A 20,675-nucleotide genomic window follows, 5' to 3' on the forward strand; every position below is an offset into this window, starting at 1 on the left:
TCTCTCTCCCAGTCTTTTCTTCTCTCCTATTTCATTTCAGACAAAACAAACAGCCTTCAGGATGTCAGAAAATTCACCAAAACTCTGTTGTCACATGTCCTTATTATATCCACTGCTGAAATGCTACTCAGCACTCCTGAAAGAGAAAGTTATGAGGCAATTCTGAATGTGCTGCATTGTCATATTTTGTCTTGTATTATTTAGAGCAGTGTTTGTTTTTGTTGTGGCTGGGGACTGTCGTAGCAGTTGTAATGTGGACAGGTGGAATGAATCCTCAGGGCCCTATCATACACCCGCCGCAATGCGGCGCCAGGTGCGATGCAAGTGTTTTTTTGCTAGTTTCAGCCTGACACAGTTTCATTTTCACCACGTTGTTTAAATAGTAAATGCATTTGCGCCCATGGGCATGCTGGTCTGAAATGAGGTGTGTTTAGGCGCATTTTGGGCGCATTACTATTTTGAAATGAAGGAGGAAAAACTTTATTTATAAAAATACCCATGTACGTGTGGACTAGGCCTGAGTTTCATACTCCGGGTTGACTGAACTTACTCCAGACCATGGTTTTGGAACCTGCATACCTCAACTAAAGCAAGGTTTGGGTTAATCAAATATGAGTTGCAGGATAAATGTGACATTAAAGTGCCCCTATTATGGATTTTTGAAAATTACATTTCATGTGTATATAAAGTTATTGACTCTCAAAAGTAAGAGTCGACTCTGGGTCAATTAAACGAGACGTTTGTAAAATGAATCCCAAGCCGTTTCGTTGAAACATCACAATGAAACATTAGCATATTGCCCGCCCACTTATTGCGCGCACAGACGCCAGGGAAAATTCTTTTTTTTTCAATAATACCACAGCAGTATAATCTTTTGTTGTGTTCCCGTCATTTTACTGATGACTACATCTCAAACCTCGGGGAGTTTAACGCAAGATTCACAAAACGCTTGGTCTTAAAATATGGATTAATGCCCAGTTTATTTGGACCAGCCTGCTCCTCTGAATCTCAACCTGTAAGTATGATTAATAATTTATGTTTATATTTTCTAGCGATCGTTCAAAATTCACAGTTTTGTATGTTATGTTGTGTACCGTACACCCTAGTCTGTCTCCTGCTAACTGTAGTTTCTGTAGTTCTGCTATTCAGATGTGGGTCCAATATTGTCTAAAAATGTGTCAATTAATGCAGCTTCTCTGTCTTATTACTTGGAGTAATGATCAAGGATGGAGCACAACTTTTGTTTACAAAGTGTAATGCATTATCAGCTATTCACGTTTGTGCTTAGCTAGCGTGTGAGTTTACAACATAGTTTGTGCCCGGTTCGGTTACATAACTACAAAAGTCTGTGTACACATCTGGCCTAAATGTTTATCTTATGTTAGAGGTTTTCAGCTTGGCTTGGCATTCTGATACAGTTCCCACAGGTGCACCTACATAAAGTATAACAGTGATGCTGCTATCACATCTTATAAATAACACCAACTAAGACACTTACCATAAAGAAATGTCCTACTCCAGTCGTTATTGCGAATTAGTTTCTGGTTGATCAACTACTTCAGACGTTTCAAAGTCGGACTCGGCCTCAAATTGATACGGTAAAATCGATGCTATCTTTTCTGTCCATACATTGTATAGCCTACAGTACAATGTCTTGCGAATTGATAGTTGTCATTCAGTTATAGCAATGGACTATCACAAAGGATTGGGCCATCTGACCAATCAGAGCAGTGTAGGCTCACGGAAAGAAGGGGTTTAGAGAGACTTAGGGTGCTTTCACATTAGCACTTTTGGTGCGCACCCGGGTTCGACTGACTTCAGAGTTCGGTAAGTTTGGATGATGTGAACACGGTCTTCTGAACTCGGGTGCGCACCCGCGAACCGTACAAAAAGGGTGGTCTGGGGTGCAATTCAAGCGAACTCCGTTACGGTTCGCTTCTGATATGAATGCAAACGTACCAAATTGCGGAAGTGAACGGCTATTAATGCCGTATTATTTGATTAAAAAGTGTGTATGTGTGTGTGTTTCACTCACTTTCCCGACAAGCGTGACTGACTTGCTGCAAGCAGAGAGCTGTAGTGTAGCCTAACCTAATTTCTGCTCGCCTTCAGCATTCTTCATTCGTGGCAGATAGACGCAAGTGCTGTTATACAAAACCAACGGTTCAAAAACAAAAATATAAAAGTGAGGAGAGCAACGTTGTGAATTTTGCCGCCTTCTCCTGCGCCGTCGTTACTAAGCAACGGAGTAAACAGCTGCTGGTTTGATGATGCAAACGAACCGCGGTTCGGACTCAAATAATAGCTATAATGTGAACACAGTCCAGTGGGCGCAGGGGGAGGGGGGAGAAATCGAACTCGGGTTCGGTCCAGGTAATCGAACCAAGTGTGAAAGCACCCTTATTCTTCAAACTGCTTCTAACGAATGGTTTACAAAACATTGAGAAGAGAGGTGAAATTAAATGTATATTATGAGAAAATTAAAGTGTTTTTTGACCTTGCATGCATGTAAACCTGTTGTAGAAGACTCCCAAAACAATATTAGGAAACTTAAAAAAGGCATAATTGGGGCACTTTAAGTTAACCTTGCTTTCTAAACAAGCCAATTCAGTAAAATATCAAAATGATTTGACCTTTTTCAGAGCTAATATGTGTTGTTCTTTCTGCTCCAACATGCACATATACTATGACATTTTGTCGGTGGTCCTGGATGCAGCCAACCGATGATTAAAGATTAATTTCCCAGACTAATAAGTTGCTGTCCAATTGAAACAGCTTGTACAGTTTACATAGAAAGGATAAAATGTGACTCATTTATTTATAATGCATTCATGCTTTTCTTAGCAACTTATCTCTCTTCATAAAACTCCTGCACAGACTTTTTTTTTTACTTGTATAATGTATCACCATTTGATTGGGTTTTATAACAGTCTATAATTAGTGGACACTGAATTTCATCAAAATGTTATGACAAGGGATATAATTACACTCAGAAAATGAGATTAGTGGTGGAAGGAGGGTTTGTATTACTGAACACACCCTCGACCTTGTCACCAGTTTACATGAGGACAAAGAATAGAGTGAATGTGATGAACTCATTTTTGATGAACTCACTGTTTACTTAAAGGCATTGATTTATGTATGCTGTACAACCAACTAGCTGCTTAAAACCAAGAACCATAAAGAAAGAGGCACAGAGCAACACACTCTCTTGGGAGCTTTTTAAGCAGCTGTACTCACAACTGTTCTGCCCACCTGTCAGACAGAAGATTTAATGATCTAGTCCACTGTATTTGTTTAGTGCGGGCGACGGCAGTTCAGGTTATGCCCCAAATCAATCAGGAGAGGATCGTCAGGCCCTATTTTACTGAAATGGGTTGGTCTAGAATGTTTTATCCTTCCTTCTGCCTTGTGACTCTACTCCTCATCCATATAATGTATTGTCCCCTTTTTCTGCTCTCTGGCTGCCACTTTTTTTAAGTTTGTTTTTGACTTTGCTCTGTACTTCTCACTCACTGTTCCATCTGTCACTCCAGCCATCCATCTTTCAACTATCAACACTTTCTCTACTTATTTTTGAGAGAGAGAGAGAGATCCTTTTTGTGTTGGTGCTTCTGTCTTTCTATCTATCTATCTATCTATCTATCTATCTATCTATCTATCTATTATTAACTAACATTAACAAAAATAAAAAATACTGTAAAAATACAGGTGCTGGTCATATAATTAGAATATCATCAAAAGTTGATTTATTTCACTAATTCCATTCAAAAAGTGAAACTTGTATATTATATTAATTCATTACACACAGACTGATATATTTCAAATGTTTATTTCTTTTAATTTTGATGATTATAACTGACAACTAAGGAAAATCCCAAATTCAGTATCTCAGAAAATTAGAATATTAAGACCAATACAAAGAAAGGATTTTTAGAATTCTTGGCCAACTGAAAAGTATGAACATGAAAAGTATGAGCATGTACATCACTCAATACATAGTTGGGGCTCCTTTTCCCTGAATTACTGCATCAATGCAGCGTGGCATGGAGTCCATCAGTCTGTGGCACTGCTCAGGTGTTATGAGAGCCCAGGTGGCCTTCAGCTCTTCTGCATTGTTGGGTCTGGTATATCGCATCTTCCTCTTCACAATACCCCATAGATTTTTTTGGGGGTTAAGGTCAGGCGAGTTTGCTGGCCAATTAAGAACAGGCATACCATGGTCCTTAAACCAGGTACTGGTAGCTTTGGTACTGTGTGCAGGTGCCAAGTCCTGTTGGAAAATGAAATCTGCATCTCCATAAAGTTTGTCAGCAGCAGGAAGCATGAAGTGCTCTAAAACTTCCTGGTATACGGCTGCGTTGACCTTGGACCTCAGAAAACACAGTGGACCAACACCAGCAGATGAGGCCATCCTTAAAAATATTTTGGTTTGCAGTAACAGTAAAAAAAAAAAAAAAAAAAAAAAAAAGGGTCGGTTGGGCTCGTATATATTTTTTTTCAAGTTTCAATGTAAAAAAAAAAAGTACAATTTTGGTGATGGTGATTACGTAGGTATGAATTTAAACAAATTAGCATATCGTGACGTCAATGACTGGGTCTTTCAACCCGTGCCTTCGGGGGCAGCCGTGTTTCCACTGTCGGGCCTAAAGCGGGCGTGCTAGTGCGTGCCAGGGCCAGTCGCGTTTCCACTGTCACTTCCGGGGCTTGATCGTGCCTCATCGGGGCTTCCTCGGGGCCAACGGCCCGGGTTTTTCGGCCCGCCGAATAACTTGGTCCAAAGCGGGCCAGCTCGGGCTTGAGGAGGGAGTGGTTACGAGCAAAGGCGGAGTTTATCCGTGTGTGGAGACGGAGGCGCCGATGATTACATGTAGGTTACCAGCTAACACCAGCATTAAAGACTTTTAAAATCATTTTAGCTCAAAACTCACTTTCAGACAGCAGCAAGTGTTTTAAATAACTTATGTTTGTGATCCGATGTGGATTCTGATCACCAAGACTATGCGCGCTATTACCATAGTAAACATGGTAAATACGACGGCTTGAAGAAATCAGAGAAATATACGTAGGCTATCACAATCATGTAATTATTTTATCTGTCAGCACGTCTCGTCTCTCAACGGGTTGAGACGAAGCGAACGCACCGGCCATAGTGTGACATCCGTTAACCAATAGTGTAAACATATATGACGGTTTTTATTTAAAAGAAAGAATGTAGCCTTCGTTTGTATGTAGGCCTAGGCTATTTATATATTTACAATACTTACTTAAATATAATTAATATTATTTTATTGCTTTTGTATTAGTTGTTTGAGGAGTAAAAAAAAACAAATTGGTCAGACTTAAAGCAAAAAAAAAAAAATTTGAGTCGGTCCTAAATTGACAGGGTCGGTCGGGTTACGGCAAACAAGAATATTTTTAAGGATGGCCTGACATGGCACCCCAAACCATCACTGACTGTGGAAACTTTACATTGGACCTCAAGCAACGTGGATTGTGTGCCTCTCCTCTCTTCCTCCAGACTCTGGACCCTGATTTCCAAAGGAAATGCAAAATTTACTTTCATCAGAGAACATAACTTTGGACCACTCAGCAGCAGTCCAGTCCTTTTTGTCTTTAGCCCAGGCGAGACGCTTCTGACGCTGTCTGTTGTTCAAGAGTGGCTTGACACAAGGAATGCGACAGCTGAAACCCATGTCTCGCATATGTCTGTGCGTAGTGGTTCTTGAAGCACTGACTCCAGCTGCAGTCCATTCTTTGTGAATCCCCCCCACATTTTTGAATGGGTTTTGTTTCACAATCCTCTCCAGGGTGCAGTTATCCCTATTGCTTGTACACTTTTTTCTACCACATCTTTTCCTTCCCTTCGTCTCTCTATTAATGTGCTTGGACACAGAGCTCTGTGAACAGCCAGCCTGTTTTGCAATGACCTTTTGTGTCTTGCCCTCCTTGTGTAAGGTGTCAATGGTCATCTTTTGGACAACTGTCAAGTCAGCAGTCTTCCCCATGATTGTGTAGCCTGCAGAACTAGACTGAGAGACCATTTAAAGGCCTTTGCAGGTGTTTTGAGTTAATTAGCTGATTAGAGTGTGGCACCAGGTGTCTTCAATATTGAACCTTTTCACAATATTCAAATTTTCTGAGATACTGAATTTGGGATTTTCCTTAGTTGTCAGTTATAATCATCAAAATTAAAAGAAATAAACATTTGAAATATATCAGTCTGTGTGTAATGAATGAATATAATATACAAGTTTCACTTTTTGAATGGAATTAGTGAAATAAATCAACTTTTTGATGACATTCTAATTATATGACCAGCACCTGTATATTGCTCACTATTAGTTTATGTAAGTTATGAGACCTTGTTGTAAAGTGTTAACAGTGTTTCCTAAATGAACAATGTTAAATCATTTTTGGCATCTCTTTCATTTATTTATTTATAAGAACTTTGGTAATTGCATATCTCTATTCTTTTTAATGTTATAAAATTGGGGATGCACAGGAGAATATTTGTTATGGAGTGATGTTGATGTCATAAATATCAGAGTTTTATTGACAAATTAAATTTCCCATTACAGGCTTTAATGATTAAGAGGCAAAGTGGGAATCTGAGGATTAATTTAATTAATTGTAGAATTGTGAGGAAATCTGCAGAATGGATTTAATGGTAAAATGTGTTAATCAGTGCTGAGAGTATTGGCAGCTGAAAACATAATCAAATTAGCCCAAATATTTAATAATGGAGCATGAAAGGGTTGGGGGATATGTGGAGCTTGGTGAATGAAGGGTGTTCCAGTTCTGTAGAAATTGTCTGTGGATGCAGATTGTGTGTAGGTCCACTGATTACGACTGTTCTATCGCCAAATGATTGTTCTTTTTATTTAATGATCACATACATTTGTGTCATCAAACAGATGTTTGTTTTCATAATTGATAAAAGGAGACAGTTACTGTAATTTCCCTACATTAGCGTGCTCAGATACATGATTTAATGATAAGAAACTGTCCTCTGTAACTGTTTTCATGAACTTTATGGAAGCATTCATTCAAGCATATGTTAGGGGTAGGAATTCATACGAATTTGGCAACTCATAAAATATGTACAATTTGGAAAAAAACTTACTAATTCATATGAGGTCATGCGAATCCGTATGAATTAGCCACCTCGTAAAATATGTATGAATTGCCATGAGATCAGGTTGGATGGAGACAGATTTTTGCAGGGCTCTCAAGTTTTGGAGACAGGCAAGAGTGACATCCCCCCCCCCCCCCATAAAAAAAAAAAAAATGGTGAATGAGATGATGTTTATTAGTTGTCTTTTACCTGACACCTTTGAAAGACAGATGCAATGATTAATGCATCCACAGTGTTTCCCACAGGATTTTATGAGACTGTAGTGGGTGGACATCGGTTCCTCTAGGGGGGTCCGGGGACATGCCCCCCCGGAGGAAAATTTTGTACATTTTAAATTTAAATGCATGAATCTAGTGCATTCTAAGAGCAAAATTAAGTGACTAGATCAATGAAGAAATTTGTTCTCTTGTAAACAATTTTGTGCTCTAAAAGTAATTTATTTATTGCTGATGGTTGGGCACATTAGTCATGTACACAACATATAGTAGGCTAAATGAGAGTTCGTAAGTGGTCAAACATGTAGAGTACACATTTAAACCATTAAAAATATGTAGCAAAAGAATTAATTATTGAATTAATTTATGAATTAATTTATTTGTGGGAGCCTGTGTCTGTATTTGTGGAACTAATGGTCACTCTTTGATTTGTTAACCAAACCAGAATGCACTAAACACACCACTTCATTATAGATAAAAATAAAAAATGAATAAAAATATATAATCATAAGCTGACCAATAAATAAATAAGTAAACTAGGTGAGTATATAATTCAGCAGCAAAAAGTATTCTAGCCTAATTCTTGGAAGAAAAAAAAAAGCTATGGAATGGCTTCAGATGACTTTGAATATAGGCAAGGCAATTTATTTGTATAGCACATTTCATACACAATGGTAATTCAAAATAAAATTATTAAAACTATTTGGAGAGAGAGATGTTTAATGTAACAAAATGTCAGTCTTTGTGTGATAGCAAAATATAACTAGGCCTAGACTACTTGTTCTGAGCAGGTGTCAATGAACAGGCTGTAAAACTGTTGGCTAAGTTCAGACACTCATGAAAAACTGATGCTGATTATCTGATTATCTAACAGTAGTCAAGTTGTCATTGTTTGTGTCAAACAAGTTGTGAATTTGTTGTAACATTAAACAGGAGATCATGACTTACTCTGTGCTCAAAGTGATGCTCAGAGCTCCAGTGGTTCCCTCTGTGGGTGAACGAGGATGATGGTGAACAATTCCAAGATATGCTTTTTTTTCATTGGTTGTTGCGTTAAATCTTACCCAGATACAATAGTGCTATTTTCTGATTGGCTATTGTGTAGCCTCTTTCTTTTTTTTGATTGGCTGATAAGTGGCAGGTTCGAGACGCGCTTGATTCCTTCCCGGTTCCAGAGAGAGCGGCGCGGCCAGATACATTTTGGGCGCTGCGGCATATTAAATATATGATAAATAGTTTTTCTGCGTGAGAAATACAATGTGTGGCGGGAGTGCGTGACAAAAGACCGAAATGAGTGACTGTCACGCTCAATGCGTGACACTTGAGAGCCCTGTTTTTGTCTGAGGAAACTGTTTTGATATTTTCAGTCTATTTTACAACTATTGTTTTCATTTGACCAGCATCTCCTTGCAATGAGGCCCATATATCTGTGTGAGTTTGTTGTGAATTACGTTAAAGTCTACTAGTGTGTGGCAGAGATGTGCACTCGAGTTAGAGACTCGGACTCGAGTCGCACTCGAGTCACATTTTAACAGACTTCAGACTCGGACTCGGACTCGACCTGAAATTACTTCAGACTTGACTCGGAATATTTTAAAAACGCCTCAAGTCTTTTACCCTTAACTACTGATATAATAAATAAAGAATTTGTGTTGTGTTTAAATGGTTTTATAATATCTGCGTCACATATATTTCCTTTCGTGTCGTGGTAGATTGGACGCCTGTCATAGAATTTGATTACGTATGTCCCTGCGCATAAACTCCGAAATGTCATAATAAGAGTCCCATGCAACATGACAGGAGCCACCGTGCCGTATGTTCTTTCGTTTGGGTTTATTATCACGTCAATGATAATTAAAGACACCGGAACAACATCCTCAAATTTTATGAGACATCGCATCCACAAAGGTTAGTCACATTAACTCACACAACTTGCTATTATACTGTGGTGTAGCTGCATGGCTCATTTGAATTGCCAGCCTGTTTAAAATATGAACAACAACAACAACAACAAAATCTAGACTTTAAACCTAGCACTACGTTTTATCAATCTTCGTATTATTTGCAGCTTTTCTCTTTCTTAATGTGTGTCCATAAGAGAGAGATAGAAAGAGATGTTAATCCATTTATTACTTAAAGCTCATATTTTAACTTATCACAATCAGCATGTGTAGAGTTTTCAACTGACATTCTTAAACATTGCGAAGTTTGATATTTTCTGATAATGACTGTCCTCAATAACAACGAAGCTGTATAACAATCTGCTGTATAACAAACTGTGACTCACTGGCGCCATCTTGTAGTCATTTTAAATACAGTCGCTAAGCGGACACTTGTGTTGCCAGGACGACCGTTTTGTACATTGTAATGGATTATAAAGTATCAAACTGGATGTACATTATCCCTTACATCATAGGACCTTAATTTCAAATAAAACAGATTATAGAAAGATCATATAATTTTTTGTTTCTATATAATACAACTAGGATAAAATATAGGATATGATTATGAGAATGTTTTTTTTTTTAATGACTCGAGACTCGACTCGGACTCGTGACAAAAGCAGCGATAAAAACTTCAGACTTGACTAGGACTCCAGCTTAAAGACTTCTTCAGACTTGACTCGGACTCCAGATAAAAGACTCTTGAACATCACTGGTGTGTGCACTGCATCCAGTGTAGACAGCATCTCTGATTATAATGGGTTCTATTTGCTTTTGTCGCGTTGCACCATCTGGTGTACAAACTTATCACAAATATCTGATGCCTAGTGTTTTAAAATCAGATTTGTTTTTAACCTTTTATTCTTAATTATTGTTGAGTATTTTCTGTTTAAAACTGCAGTGAAAAAAGACAAACCCGCAGTTTGAAATCGCTGGTGTCTGTGACATCACAAACTACCTTGTAACCAATCACCTCAACGTGCTGACGGGCTTTAGCATATCATTAACTATGACCGCTCTCATGCAGTGGAGTCTCAAGAGTATATATCCCAGTATATTCCTCTGTTGATATGACAAATCAGGTAGATTTAGCAATATAGCGGTGTATGATGTATATTACGATGTTATGATGAACTATATGCCTTTCTTCACTGACATTCTGAGTTAAAAGCATTTCTAAGGATACTGATTTTCAGAAGGCAGCTGTTTGATGACGAATGGGAACATGGTTTGTAACATTAGCAATACATTATTAGCAGTTCTTTGATAATGTAGTCAAAAGGCTAATCGTATTAATTACCATCATGTGTCCAACGTTGTAAAAAGCAATATCATTGTGCAGCGTTTACCTGCGTTTCTCAGTTGACTGAGTGGATCTCTGAGCTCATGCGAGTGAGTGGAGGCGGGGCTAATTAGCATATTCGTAGATCAGCGTATACTAAATGAAGCAAGCGTTTTAAGGCAGGAAGTTTTTTTTTTTTCAGGAAAAAAAGTTTCAATATGTCACTTTGGTGATCAAAGTGGGACTTTAACTTTTTTTTTTTTTTTTTTTGAAAACTATTTATTGAAAGAACCAACTCATTAGAATCCTATGTTTTTGGTTCACTAGCCCATAAGAGTTGTTTGTTCATGAATCATACTACCCTGGTTGTTAGCGTTAGTATTGTCTCCCAAAAAAAAGAATAGATTCTGAACTGCCGAAATTATTTGTCAGTAATTCCATTCTTACTTCCATGATTTACAAACGTAACAATGTAACAAATTTGCCACCCGAGAACAACGTCTACTTTGACCCGCCCTCAAACACCGTAGCTGGTTTGTGTTGTGTACATGTCGCTGTTTTCTGCTCTGCAAAAGCAAATTCTCTTTGTAAACACTTCCAAAGGATAAGGATGTGAAGAGTCAGTGGTTCTGTGCAGCTAGCAAGAACCAATTTCTTGCCATTTTTATCTTTTTATTGCATGACATTCAATACAGACCACAAACAAACTCGCATTCACAACACTTTTACGGATATTCAGAAGCGTAGAAAAAGCTTTTAAGGAGTATCACCATCTTGCTTAAGCCTTTAGAATTAAACCCACTCAATCAGCAAAATATCAGGTTCACTGGAGAGCTGAAAGATTTACTCATGTTCCCCAGACTGCTGACAGACGTTTCTTTTTCTAAGGCAGACTGTTGTTTTATCAGGTTCAAAGAAGACCACGGTGAGATCTCCAGAAATAACGTTTATTTTGCAGATCTCATCTGTGATCACAGCTATAAGAATCTTCTCAGCAACATAATGTTTGACGTCCACCTACCCACATACCCGAGGGATCCTCCCTGACCAAACGCGCTCTGACAGACACAGGATATGCCACGCGCATTAGCATCTCCTTCACAGCGCTCCATCCTGCTGGGTTTGCCACCTTCTGACTGCAGGGCTCGCACGCACCCCGAGGGGGGAGCCTCATTACCACAAACACCACCACAACATCGGGGTTAGGTGTGTAACGCACTCCTGGATTTACATGTACTCGCCCGCTCTAATGATGCAACTTTGTGGATGGTTGCAGTTTGTCTCTCCAGGCACATTTTAGAAGTTTGACAGCTCTGAATGTCATCAGATTTTGGTGTTTTTTAGTTTTTAATCTATTCAATCTCAATGTCTTGTTTTTGAGAGCTAAAAAAAAATATTTATGTATGCTAATAAGGGTTTGAGCGTTGATTGAGCCTTTGCTTTCACATTCCATGTGATTATTGTAATGTTCCCAAAGCATATTTTCTGTCCTACTTAGACTAATTTTCCCTATTTCACAGTTTATTTGTTTAATCCATTTAGCATTTCAGCACTTTTAAATAACCGCTTATAATTGTTATTCCCCAGCAATAATGCTTCATCAGGAGTTGTGCTGTAATTACAGGATTACGGAAAGCGGACACACCTACACAGACACACTACAAACTCGCTGTCTCTTATTGTGATTCACATCTGAGGTTGTCTGTCTTTAGTCTGCTCTGCTTGGCATCCTGCGTTTAATGTGACCCTGAAATTTCCACCTGCCAATCAAACTTCAGTTGGGTTGAAGTTGTGGATGACTTGCGGGGTATGAACTGCCCTTTTTTTGTCCACCCACCTCAGCGCTGCATCTCAAACAGCCATCACATCTTCTCTAGTTCTTAATTGGTAGAGTGGCCGCAGATGTGCCGCTGGCTGTGGCCTCCGGTGATGTTCTCCACCATGACTTCACACCCCCATAAGCCTTCACACCTCGCAGTCTGTGTTATTCACAGTCTGCACCCCTGTGTGGTGCCCTTCTGTGCATATAGGACTTTTTAATGTAACCCGAAAAGCCAAAAAACTGTGGCGCAACTCAATGGGGAGCCTATTAGCAACTTGACATTGATCTGACATTCTGCTAAGTAATAATTTGTCAAGTTGCGGCTTCTGCTCAAGGTGGATGGTGGAATCAAGGGTGCCTAGTGATGACTGCCTGTGAAGAAAGGGCTGCACTGGTTCCACTGCATTGCTCTTAATTAGCTCTTAGTCAAAGCCCAATTATGTTACTCTGGCCATTACATTACATTCCAGAGGCCCATCAGGAAGACACGTGTTCATGTTGTAATTTAAAGTATATAATTCAAAGTGCTGTATGACTCTGATCATTATGTTATGTGTGAGGAAATGTGGCATTAGAGGTGAATTTTTCACATTTTAACAGGGCTACTTGCCAGTACATACTTTCTCTCTTTTTCCTACCAGTTTTACTTGTTAGTTTGAGTATTTGTTCATTATTTTCCAGTAAAAGAACATTCTTGTAAACATCCTAAATCAAGATAAATTTACTTATTTAAAGCGCAGTTGTGGAAGAAATTAAGACTTTTTTTCATATCTTGAATTAAAGTTTATATTCTGTTCCCCATTTTTCATAAATCTAACAAAATCAAGTTAAATTTAACCTTAAAGGGATAGTTCACCCAAAAATGAAAATGTGATGTTTATCTGCTTACCCCCAGCGCATCCAAGATGTAGGTGACTTTGTTTCTTCAGTAGAACACAAATGATGATTTTTAACTCCAACCGTTGCAGTCTGTCAGTCAAATAATGCGAGTGGATGGGAACTTCTACTATAAGAGTAAATAAAACATGCACAGACAAATTCAAATTAAACCCTGCGGATCGTGACAACACATTGATGCCCTAAGACACGAAACGCAAGCACTTCAATGAGTGTCAAGCACTCATTGAAGTATATGCGCGAGACATCACTGCCGCTGTCAGAGCGCGATCAGACCTCACTAAGCGAGTGCTGAACGCAGTTGGACATAGTGGTGTTTTAGAGGTAAAAAATTATATAAATACTGTTCGGTTTCTCTCACAAACCGATCGTTTCGTGTCTTAGGACATCAATGTGTCGTCACGAGCTGCAGGGTTTAATTTGGATTTGTCTGTGCAAGTTTTATTTACTCTTATAGTAGAAGTTCCCATCCACTCGCATTATATGACTGACAGACTGCAACGGTTGGAGTTAAAAATCATCATTTGTGTTCTACTGAAGAAACAAAGTCACCTACATCTTGGATGCGCTGGGGGTAAACATCAAATTTTCATTTTTGGGTGAACTATCCCTTTAAAACAAGAAAACAACAGTCATTTTACATTGGACCAAACTGTATGTTAAATATTTATATCATGTATAGAGAAACATATTAATTTACATTGATTTAAATAAATTTGTATTTAGGAGGAGAATCTTTAGAATTGGGTTGCATGATGTCTATCATTAACCAGTTCATATGTGCACCCTTAAAAGTGCTGGGTTGTTTCAACACAAATATGGGTCAAATATAAACAAACCCAACTATTGGGTTAAAAATGTAGCATTTTTTAGAGTGTGGCATTTGTAGTTTGAAGATCCCATGTCAAAAGTTGATCACATAAATTACTGCTAAACATGTTTAGAATTTACATACACTTCTGTTCAGAAATTTGGGGTTGGTAAGATTTTATGTTTTTGTAAGAAGTCTCATATTTAAGAAGACTGCATGTACAGTATTTAATAAAAATACAGTAAAAATAGTCATATTGTGAAATATTACTACAATCTAAAATAACTGGTTTATATTATAATATATTTTAAAATTTAATTCATACATTTGATGGCAAAGTTGAATTTTCAGCCAGTCTTCAATCACATGATCCTTCAGAAATCATTCCAATATGCATGAAAACAGTTGTGCTGCTTAAAGGGTTAGTTCACCTAAAACTTACATTTTTGTAATTTATTACTCACCCTCATGGCGTTCTAAACCTGTAAGATCTTTGTTCATCTTCGGAACACAAATTAAGATATTTTTGATGAAATCCAAGAGGTTTTTTTTATTTTATCTTCAATAGAAAGAAATGAAATTACCACATTCAAGGTCCAGAAAAGTAGTAAAAACATTGTTAAAATAAAAAATGTGACTACAGTGGTTGAAACTTAATGTTATGAAGTGACGAGAATTCTTTTGTGCACAAAAACAAAACAAAAATTCAACAAAAATTCAACAAATTCGTCTCTCCCGTCAGTTTCGTATGCAATTGACGCAGTTCAGCGCTTCCATTTACGTCCGAACGCCGACTCGGTATTGGCCGGCTCCTGTGTCAGCATCGCATGTATCCGTCGTGCTGCTCACGTGAACAGCATCTGCCAAACCTGAGCGTTCTGACGTAGAACCTGGAAGCGCTGCTTCATAGATAGCATAGGAGAATGACAGGGGAGAGACGAATTTGTTAAATAAAGTCGTAATATTTGTTTTGTTTTTGCGCACAAAAAGTATTCTCGTCACTTCATAACATTAAGGTTGAACCACTGTAGTCACATTGACTATTTTAACAACACCTTGAATGTGGTAATTTCGTTGCTTTCTATTGAGGATAAAAAAAAACTCTTGGATTTCATCAAAAATATCTTAGTTTGTGTTCCAAAAATGAACGAAGGTCTTATGGGCATGGGCATGAGGGTGAGTAATTAATGACAGATATTTCATTTTTGTGTGAACTAACCCTTTAATATTTTTGTGGATTCTTTTTTTTAATAGAAATCTTTTGTAATATTATAATTGTCTTTATTTTCACTTTAGATCAATTTAATGCTTCCTTGCTGAATAAAAGTATTAATGTAAGTAAATGTATCTGTATTTAAATATTTTACTGGAAGTAAAGACAAAAGTACCGATAAAGAAAATGACTTTATTCCACATCCACATTGAGAGTGAATGGCAGTGCAGAGCACCACTGCACCAAACTTCAGGGACTAAAGTTCAACCAAAGTAGCAAAGTCTCAGCTCTTGGGCACCTACACCAAAATAGCACTTAGCAGCTGTCAGACAAAGTGCTACGACACTGAGAAAATGGTGCATCATGCTCCGCAGGCAATTCTACAATGTGTAATGGGCCTTCTGTTCCCATTGTTGTGTTTAAAGGTCTATTACAGACCAAAGTGATCGATTCATGGCTGTATCCATTTCTGCCAAGCTGGCCTGAAGCTACATACTAAACGTTCATCTAATCTGTGAATGTCTGCATATACAGTTTTATCACTTTGCCTTAAAAGCAATGACACAGCTGCCCAGTGTAATGTCATGTTCCTCACATCTCTTTTTGTTTTTTTTGTCTCCTTTCTCCTCTTCCATTATCACAATAACAAAGGTGAGCCGGATCAATACAGCAGTCAGTCGTAAACGGGAGCAGCGTGTGCTCTTCATGGTGGTCACCATGGTGGTGTGTTACCTGCTGTGTTGGCTGCCCTACGGGATTATGGCCCTGCTAGCCACATTTGGGCGGCCCGGCCTGGTCACACCCGCAGCCAGCATTGTTCCTTCCCTGTTAGCCAAGACCAGCACCGTCATAAACCCCATCATCTACATCTTCATGAACAAACAGGTGGGTAACAGAATAGCTACTGATCAGTCCATGTGCATGGCTGCTATTTTTGTTAGATCTTCATTGGACGGCTATGATATGAACATGACTATTATAAGTTCAGCACGTACTATACATATTTGAACGCTTAGTCACTTAAAAATGGATGAATGTCATTGCAAAGAAAGAAAACACGCTTTAATGCTAAACATTTCACAATGACTAAAGACCCGTTCACACCAAGAATAATAACTATGAAGATAACCATATTGATAACTATATAAGCATCCACACCAGTGAACGATAACGCTCTGTTCATTCTAAGCACGCTATGCACTTAGATGCTCAAGCTCTTTAAAGCGGAATGGATTCTGATTGGTCGTTCATCAGCTGGAAAAAAAATCATTTTGAAAGTGATTCCAACAATATTGTTTTTCAGTGGTGTTATCTTTATAGTTATGGTCTGCTATTTTTATATGTTTAGAATGATTTTTAGATCTATATCTTTATTATTATCATTATAGTTATTGTCTTAGGTATGAAGGACCCTAAATAATATCAGTTTTGAGAAAAGTTTTAACATTGTTTGTTTGCTGAGTTGATATTTTGTAAGCCAATGCATTGAAATTAATGCGAGGCATGGCTTAACTCTCTATATGCTTTTGTCACTACTGTAATTTTTTGTAATAAGCACATGCTGTTCTTTGCTATATTTAGTCTTTAAAGTTTTTCTTTAAAATAACACACTGACAGCAGGATTACTTGAGTTTTCAGTTGGGGTGTCACTCCCAAAAGCACATGATCAACACCTCATTTTAGCAGTATTTAACAGCACAGATCACACAAAATAATGAGTTAAAGGCATTGGTAACACTTTACAATAAGGTTCATTAGTTAATGTATTAACTAACATGAACTAATCATGAGCAATACATTTGTTACTGTATTTACTAATCTTCGTTAATGTTAATTAATGAAAATACAATTGCTTAAAGGTTTAGTTCACTTCAGAATTAAAATTTGCTGATAATTTACTCACCCCCATGTCATCCAAGATGTTTGTCTTTCTTTCTACAGTCGAAAAGAAATTAAGGTTTTTGAGGAAAACATTCCAGAATTTTTTACCCGGGTACAACGGATTGAAGGTCCAAATTAATGCAGCTTTAAATCGCCCTACACAATCATAGCCAAGGAATAAGGGTCTTATCTAGTGAAACGATTGGTCATTTTCTGAAAGAAAATAAATAAATAAAAATGTATGTACTTTTCAACCACAAATGCTCATCTTGCACTGTTCTGCGATGCACCACACATTACTTAATCACATTGGAAAGGTCACGCATGATGTAGGCAGAACGTATCCATATCCGAAGCTCCATAAACATAAAAATCCACACAGTTTCTCTAGTAAAGTCATTATAGATTAAATTATAACCTTTTATGGGTTATGTATTGAACAATTACAAGGCTGTCAAACAAAGACCACACGATTTAAACTGTACCATTTGAAAATTTCATTAAACTGTAATATTAAAAATCAGGTTCTCAGGGTCAGTTTTTCATTGGGGAGAAGAAAAGGACAAGGAGACTGAACAAGTATTCAGCTTTTTTCTTTTACTGGTTTTGAATTATATTCTGCTAATAACCTCTAATCTCTCTTTCTGCTCATCTTTTTCCTCTCTTACTCTGAATTGTAAAAGATTGATCTGAGGGCAAAAGCTGAAGGCAACAGTTTTTAATTAGTTGAAGTTATCAACTTATTTTATGAGCACTGAATGAACTTAAAATGTCATGTTTCCTCAAATTTAAATTATATAGTGAGATTTCTTAAAAGGATAGTTCACCCAATAATGAGATGATTCTGTCATTTACTCACCCCAGTGTCATTCCACAATGCCAACATTACCAACATTCTTCAAAATATCTTCTTTTGAGTTGCACAGAAGAAAGAAAGTCAGGTTTGGAATAGTTTGGTATGTTGACAGAATTTATATTTTTGAACTTGAAAAGAGTTCTATGTTGACTTTTCCCTTTATTTACATGGTTTTAAATTGTTTAGTGTTATGTTCTTATGTACTGTACATTTCTTTAAGTAATGTACATGTTGTGGAGAGCAAAGTGCTTGGCTTAAAGGGATAGTTCACCCTCAGGTTGTTCCAAACCTGTATAAATTTCTTTGTTCTGTTGAACACAAAGAAAGATATTTTGAAGAATTTGGGGAACTGAACAGTTCTGGGGTACTATTGACTTCCATAGTAACAGAACAAAGAAATTTATACAGGTTTGGAACAACCTGAGGGTGAGTACATAATGACAGAATTTTCATTTTTGGCTGAACTATCCCTTTAAATTATTGAAAAACCATGTGGATGCTCATGACATGCATGAAACTTACTAGATGAACATTTTAAGTTACTACACATGATAAAGCCAACAACAATCATGTGAATTAAACTGGCAATGGGCTAAACAATGCAACAATATTGATTATTCCAGCTCCGGTGCATGCTAGAAAGAGGGAAAATGCTGACTTTATGAGAATAATAACTTTAATGACTTTATGAGAATAAAGTCATTAAATTACGAGAAAAAAGTTGTTAAATTATGAGAACAAATTCGTAATTTAACGAATTTGTTCTCGTAATTTAATGCTTTTTTTCTCATAATTTAATGACTTTATTCTCAACATTTTATCTCGACTTTTTTCTCGAAATTTAACAAATTTTTCTCATAATTTAATGAATATTTTCTCGTAATTTAACAACTTTTTTCTCGTAATTTAATGACTTTATTCTCAACATTTTATCTCGACTTTTTTCTCGAAATTTAACAATATTTTTCTCATAATTTAACGAATATTTTCTTGTAATTTAACCATTTTTTTCTCGTAATTTAATGACTTTATTCTCAACATTTTATCTCGACTTTTTTCTCGTAATTTAATGACTTTATTCTCAACATTTTATCTCGACTTTTTTCTCGAAATTTAACGTGTTTTTTCTCGAAATTTAACAACTTTAATCTCGAGATGGTTTTATTTTTTTATTATTGCTTGGCCCTAATCCTCTTCCGTAGTTTTGAGATGAATTACTTGTTTTCCTGAAACCAAAAATCTACAATATTCAAGTAAACCATTGGTTGTTGTTGGGGTTTTTTCCCAGTGATATTTACTTCTTTAGATCATATTTTACAGTGTTCATTCTCCTTTAAGACTGTTCAAATCCATCCCATGCAGCTTTGATGGTTTGTTTGTATTCCATTTGTATTTTCATTCTAGTTTATGGCTGGACAAAACAATGAAATGGCAAATAGGTATGCTGTAGTCTTTGGAAGAATGCACAAACCATTTGAGTGAATATAATCTTTCAGCGCTTTAGTTTGTGTTTAATCAAGAATTATATCTGAGTATGTTCAGCAAAAGCAGTAGAAAGTTTTCAAAGAAACTTTTAATTCAAAAAGCAATTCTTGTATATGATCAACTGATACAAGATGCACATTTTATTGTTATTTCTGAACTTGTGTATATATGAACAGGTTTTGTAAAATCTCTTCTGTATGGGTTTAAGCTTCTGCTCCAAACAATTGCTTGTGATAAGACCGGAGATGAAGACTTGGAGAAACTAACTTTGACTGTCATCGGAGACACCAGTCACCTGTATGTCATTTTCAGTCTTCAATTCCTCCCAGCCCGTAACCATGGAAACTGTGAGTTGAGGCGAGTTGAAGACTTAAAGTGCTGTACAGATTCAAGTATCTACTCGGCATGTGTCGTTTTGACCAGCGGAGATTGAAAGACAGCAGAAAATGGAAGAGTATGGAAAAAAGGAACGAGTTTTGGAGTGTGAGAGAGCTGCGAAGTCCCTGAACCAGTGAGTAAATAACTGTACTGTTATACAGCCAGGTTCAGGAGCTGTCATGCTGTGTGGTAATTGCATTTACTGTTTCCTCTTTCCTGGGACGAAAAGAATTTTCTGGCACATTGCACATTTTCTCCCTTATTAAGAGCACAATGTGTGCTTAGGGGAAGCATCAGTACGCTGAAAACCTCCCTTGTTCATTAATTGGCAATAAGGTCACAAGCATATGAAAAATGCACTGCAAAAAAAGTCATTTTTTTGAGTATTTATGTCCAGTGAAAACTTCCTTAAAGCATCCTTAAAACACAATATATTTTATTGAGAAGAAAAACCTTATATTATAAGTGGAAATGACTTGAATTAAGTTTATTTTTCTTACCACATTGGCAGATTTTTGATTTGTAGTGTGCAATAACATTGATGTTGTTTTATTTCAGTCATGACAATAGTCAGTTCAGTAGTTTTAGCATTTTATTAAATATGGCGATATTAATGTATTTGGTCTTGGCGTACTAGATCTGCTATACTGTTGATGCTGCATAGCAAGTATGGACTTGCTACTGCTAATAGATACACGGACACTCTGCTGTGAGCATGTAAGATATGCTGCTGCATAAATAGACATGCATAGAT

At 37.2% G+C, this 20,675-nt stretch overlaps 1 protein-coding gene across 2 annotated transcripts in view; it reads left to right on the forward strand.

Moving 5' to 3' along the window:
* Positions 1-20,675, forward strand: part of tmtopsb (teleost multiple tissue opsin b) — a 46,962-nt gene that overhangs the window by 19,056 nt on the left and 7,231 nt on the right. For both annotated transcript variants that reach the window (XM_048175072.1, XM_048175073.1), the window contains exon 3: positions 15,973-16,206. In XM_048175072.1, the coding sequence (XP_048031029.1) occupies positions 15,973-16,206 (234 nt within the window). The remainder of the gene's footprint in view (positions 1-15,972; positions 16,207-20,675) is intronic.

This window comes from Megalobrama amblycephala, linkage group LG22 (genome assembly GCF_018812025.1).
Source record: "Megalobrama amblycephala isolate DHTTF-2021 linkage group LG22, ASM1881202v1, whole genome shotgun sequence".
NCBI classification, from domain to species: domain Eukaryota; kingdom Metazoa; phylum Chordata; class Actinopteri; order Cypriniformes; family Xenocyprididae; genus Megalobrama; species Megalobrama amblycephala.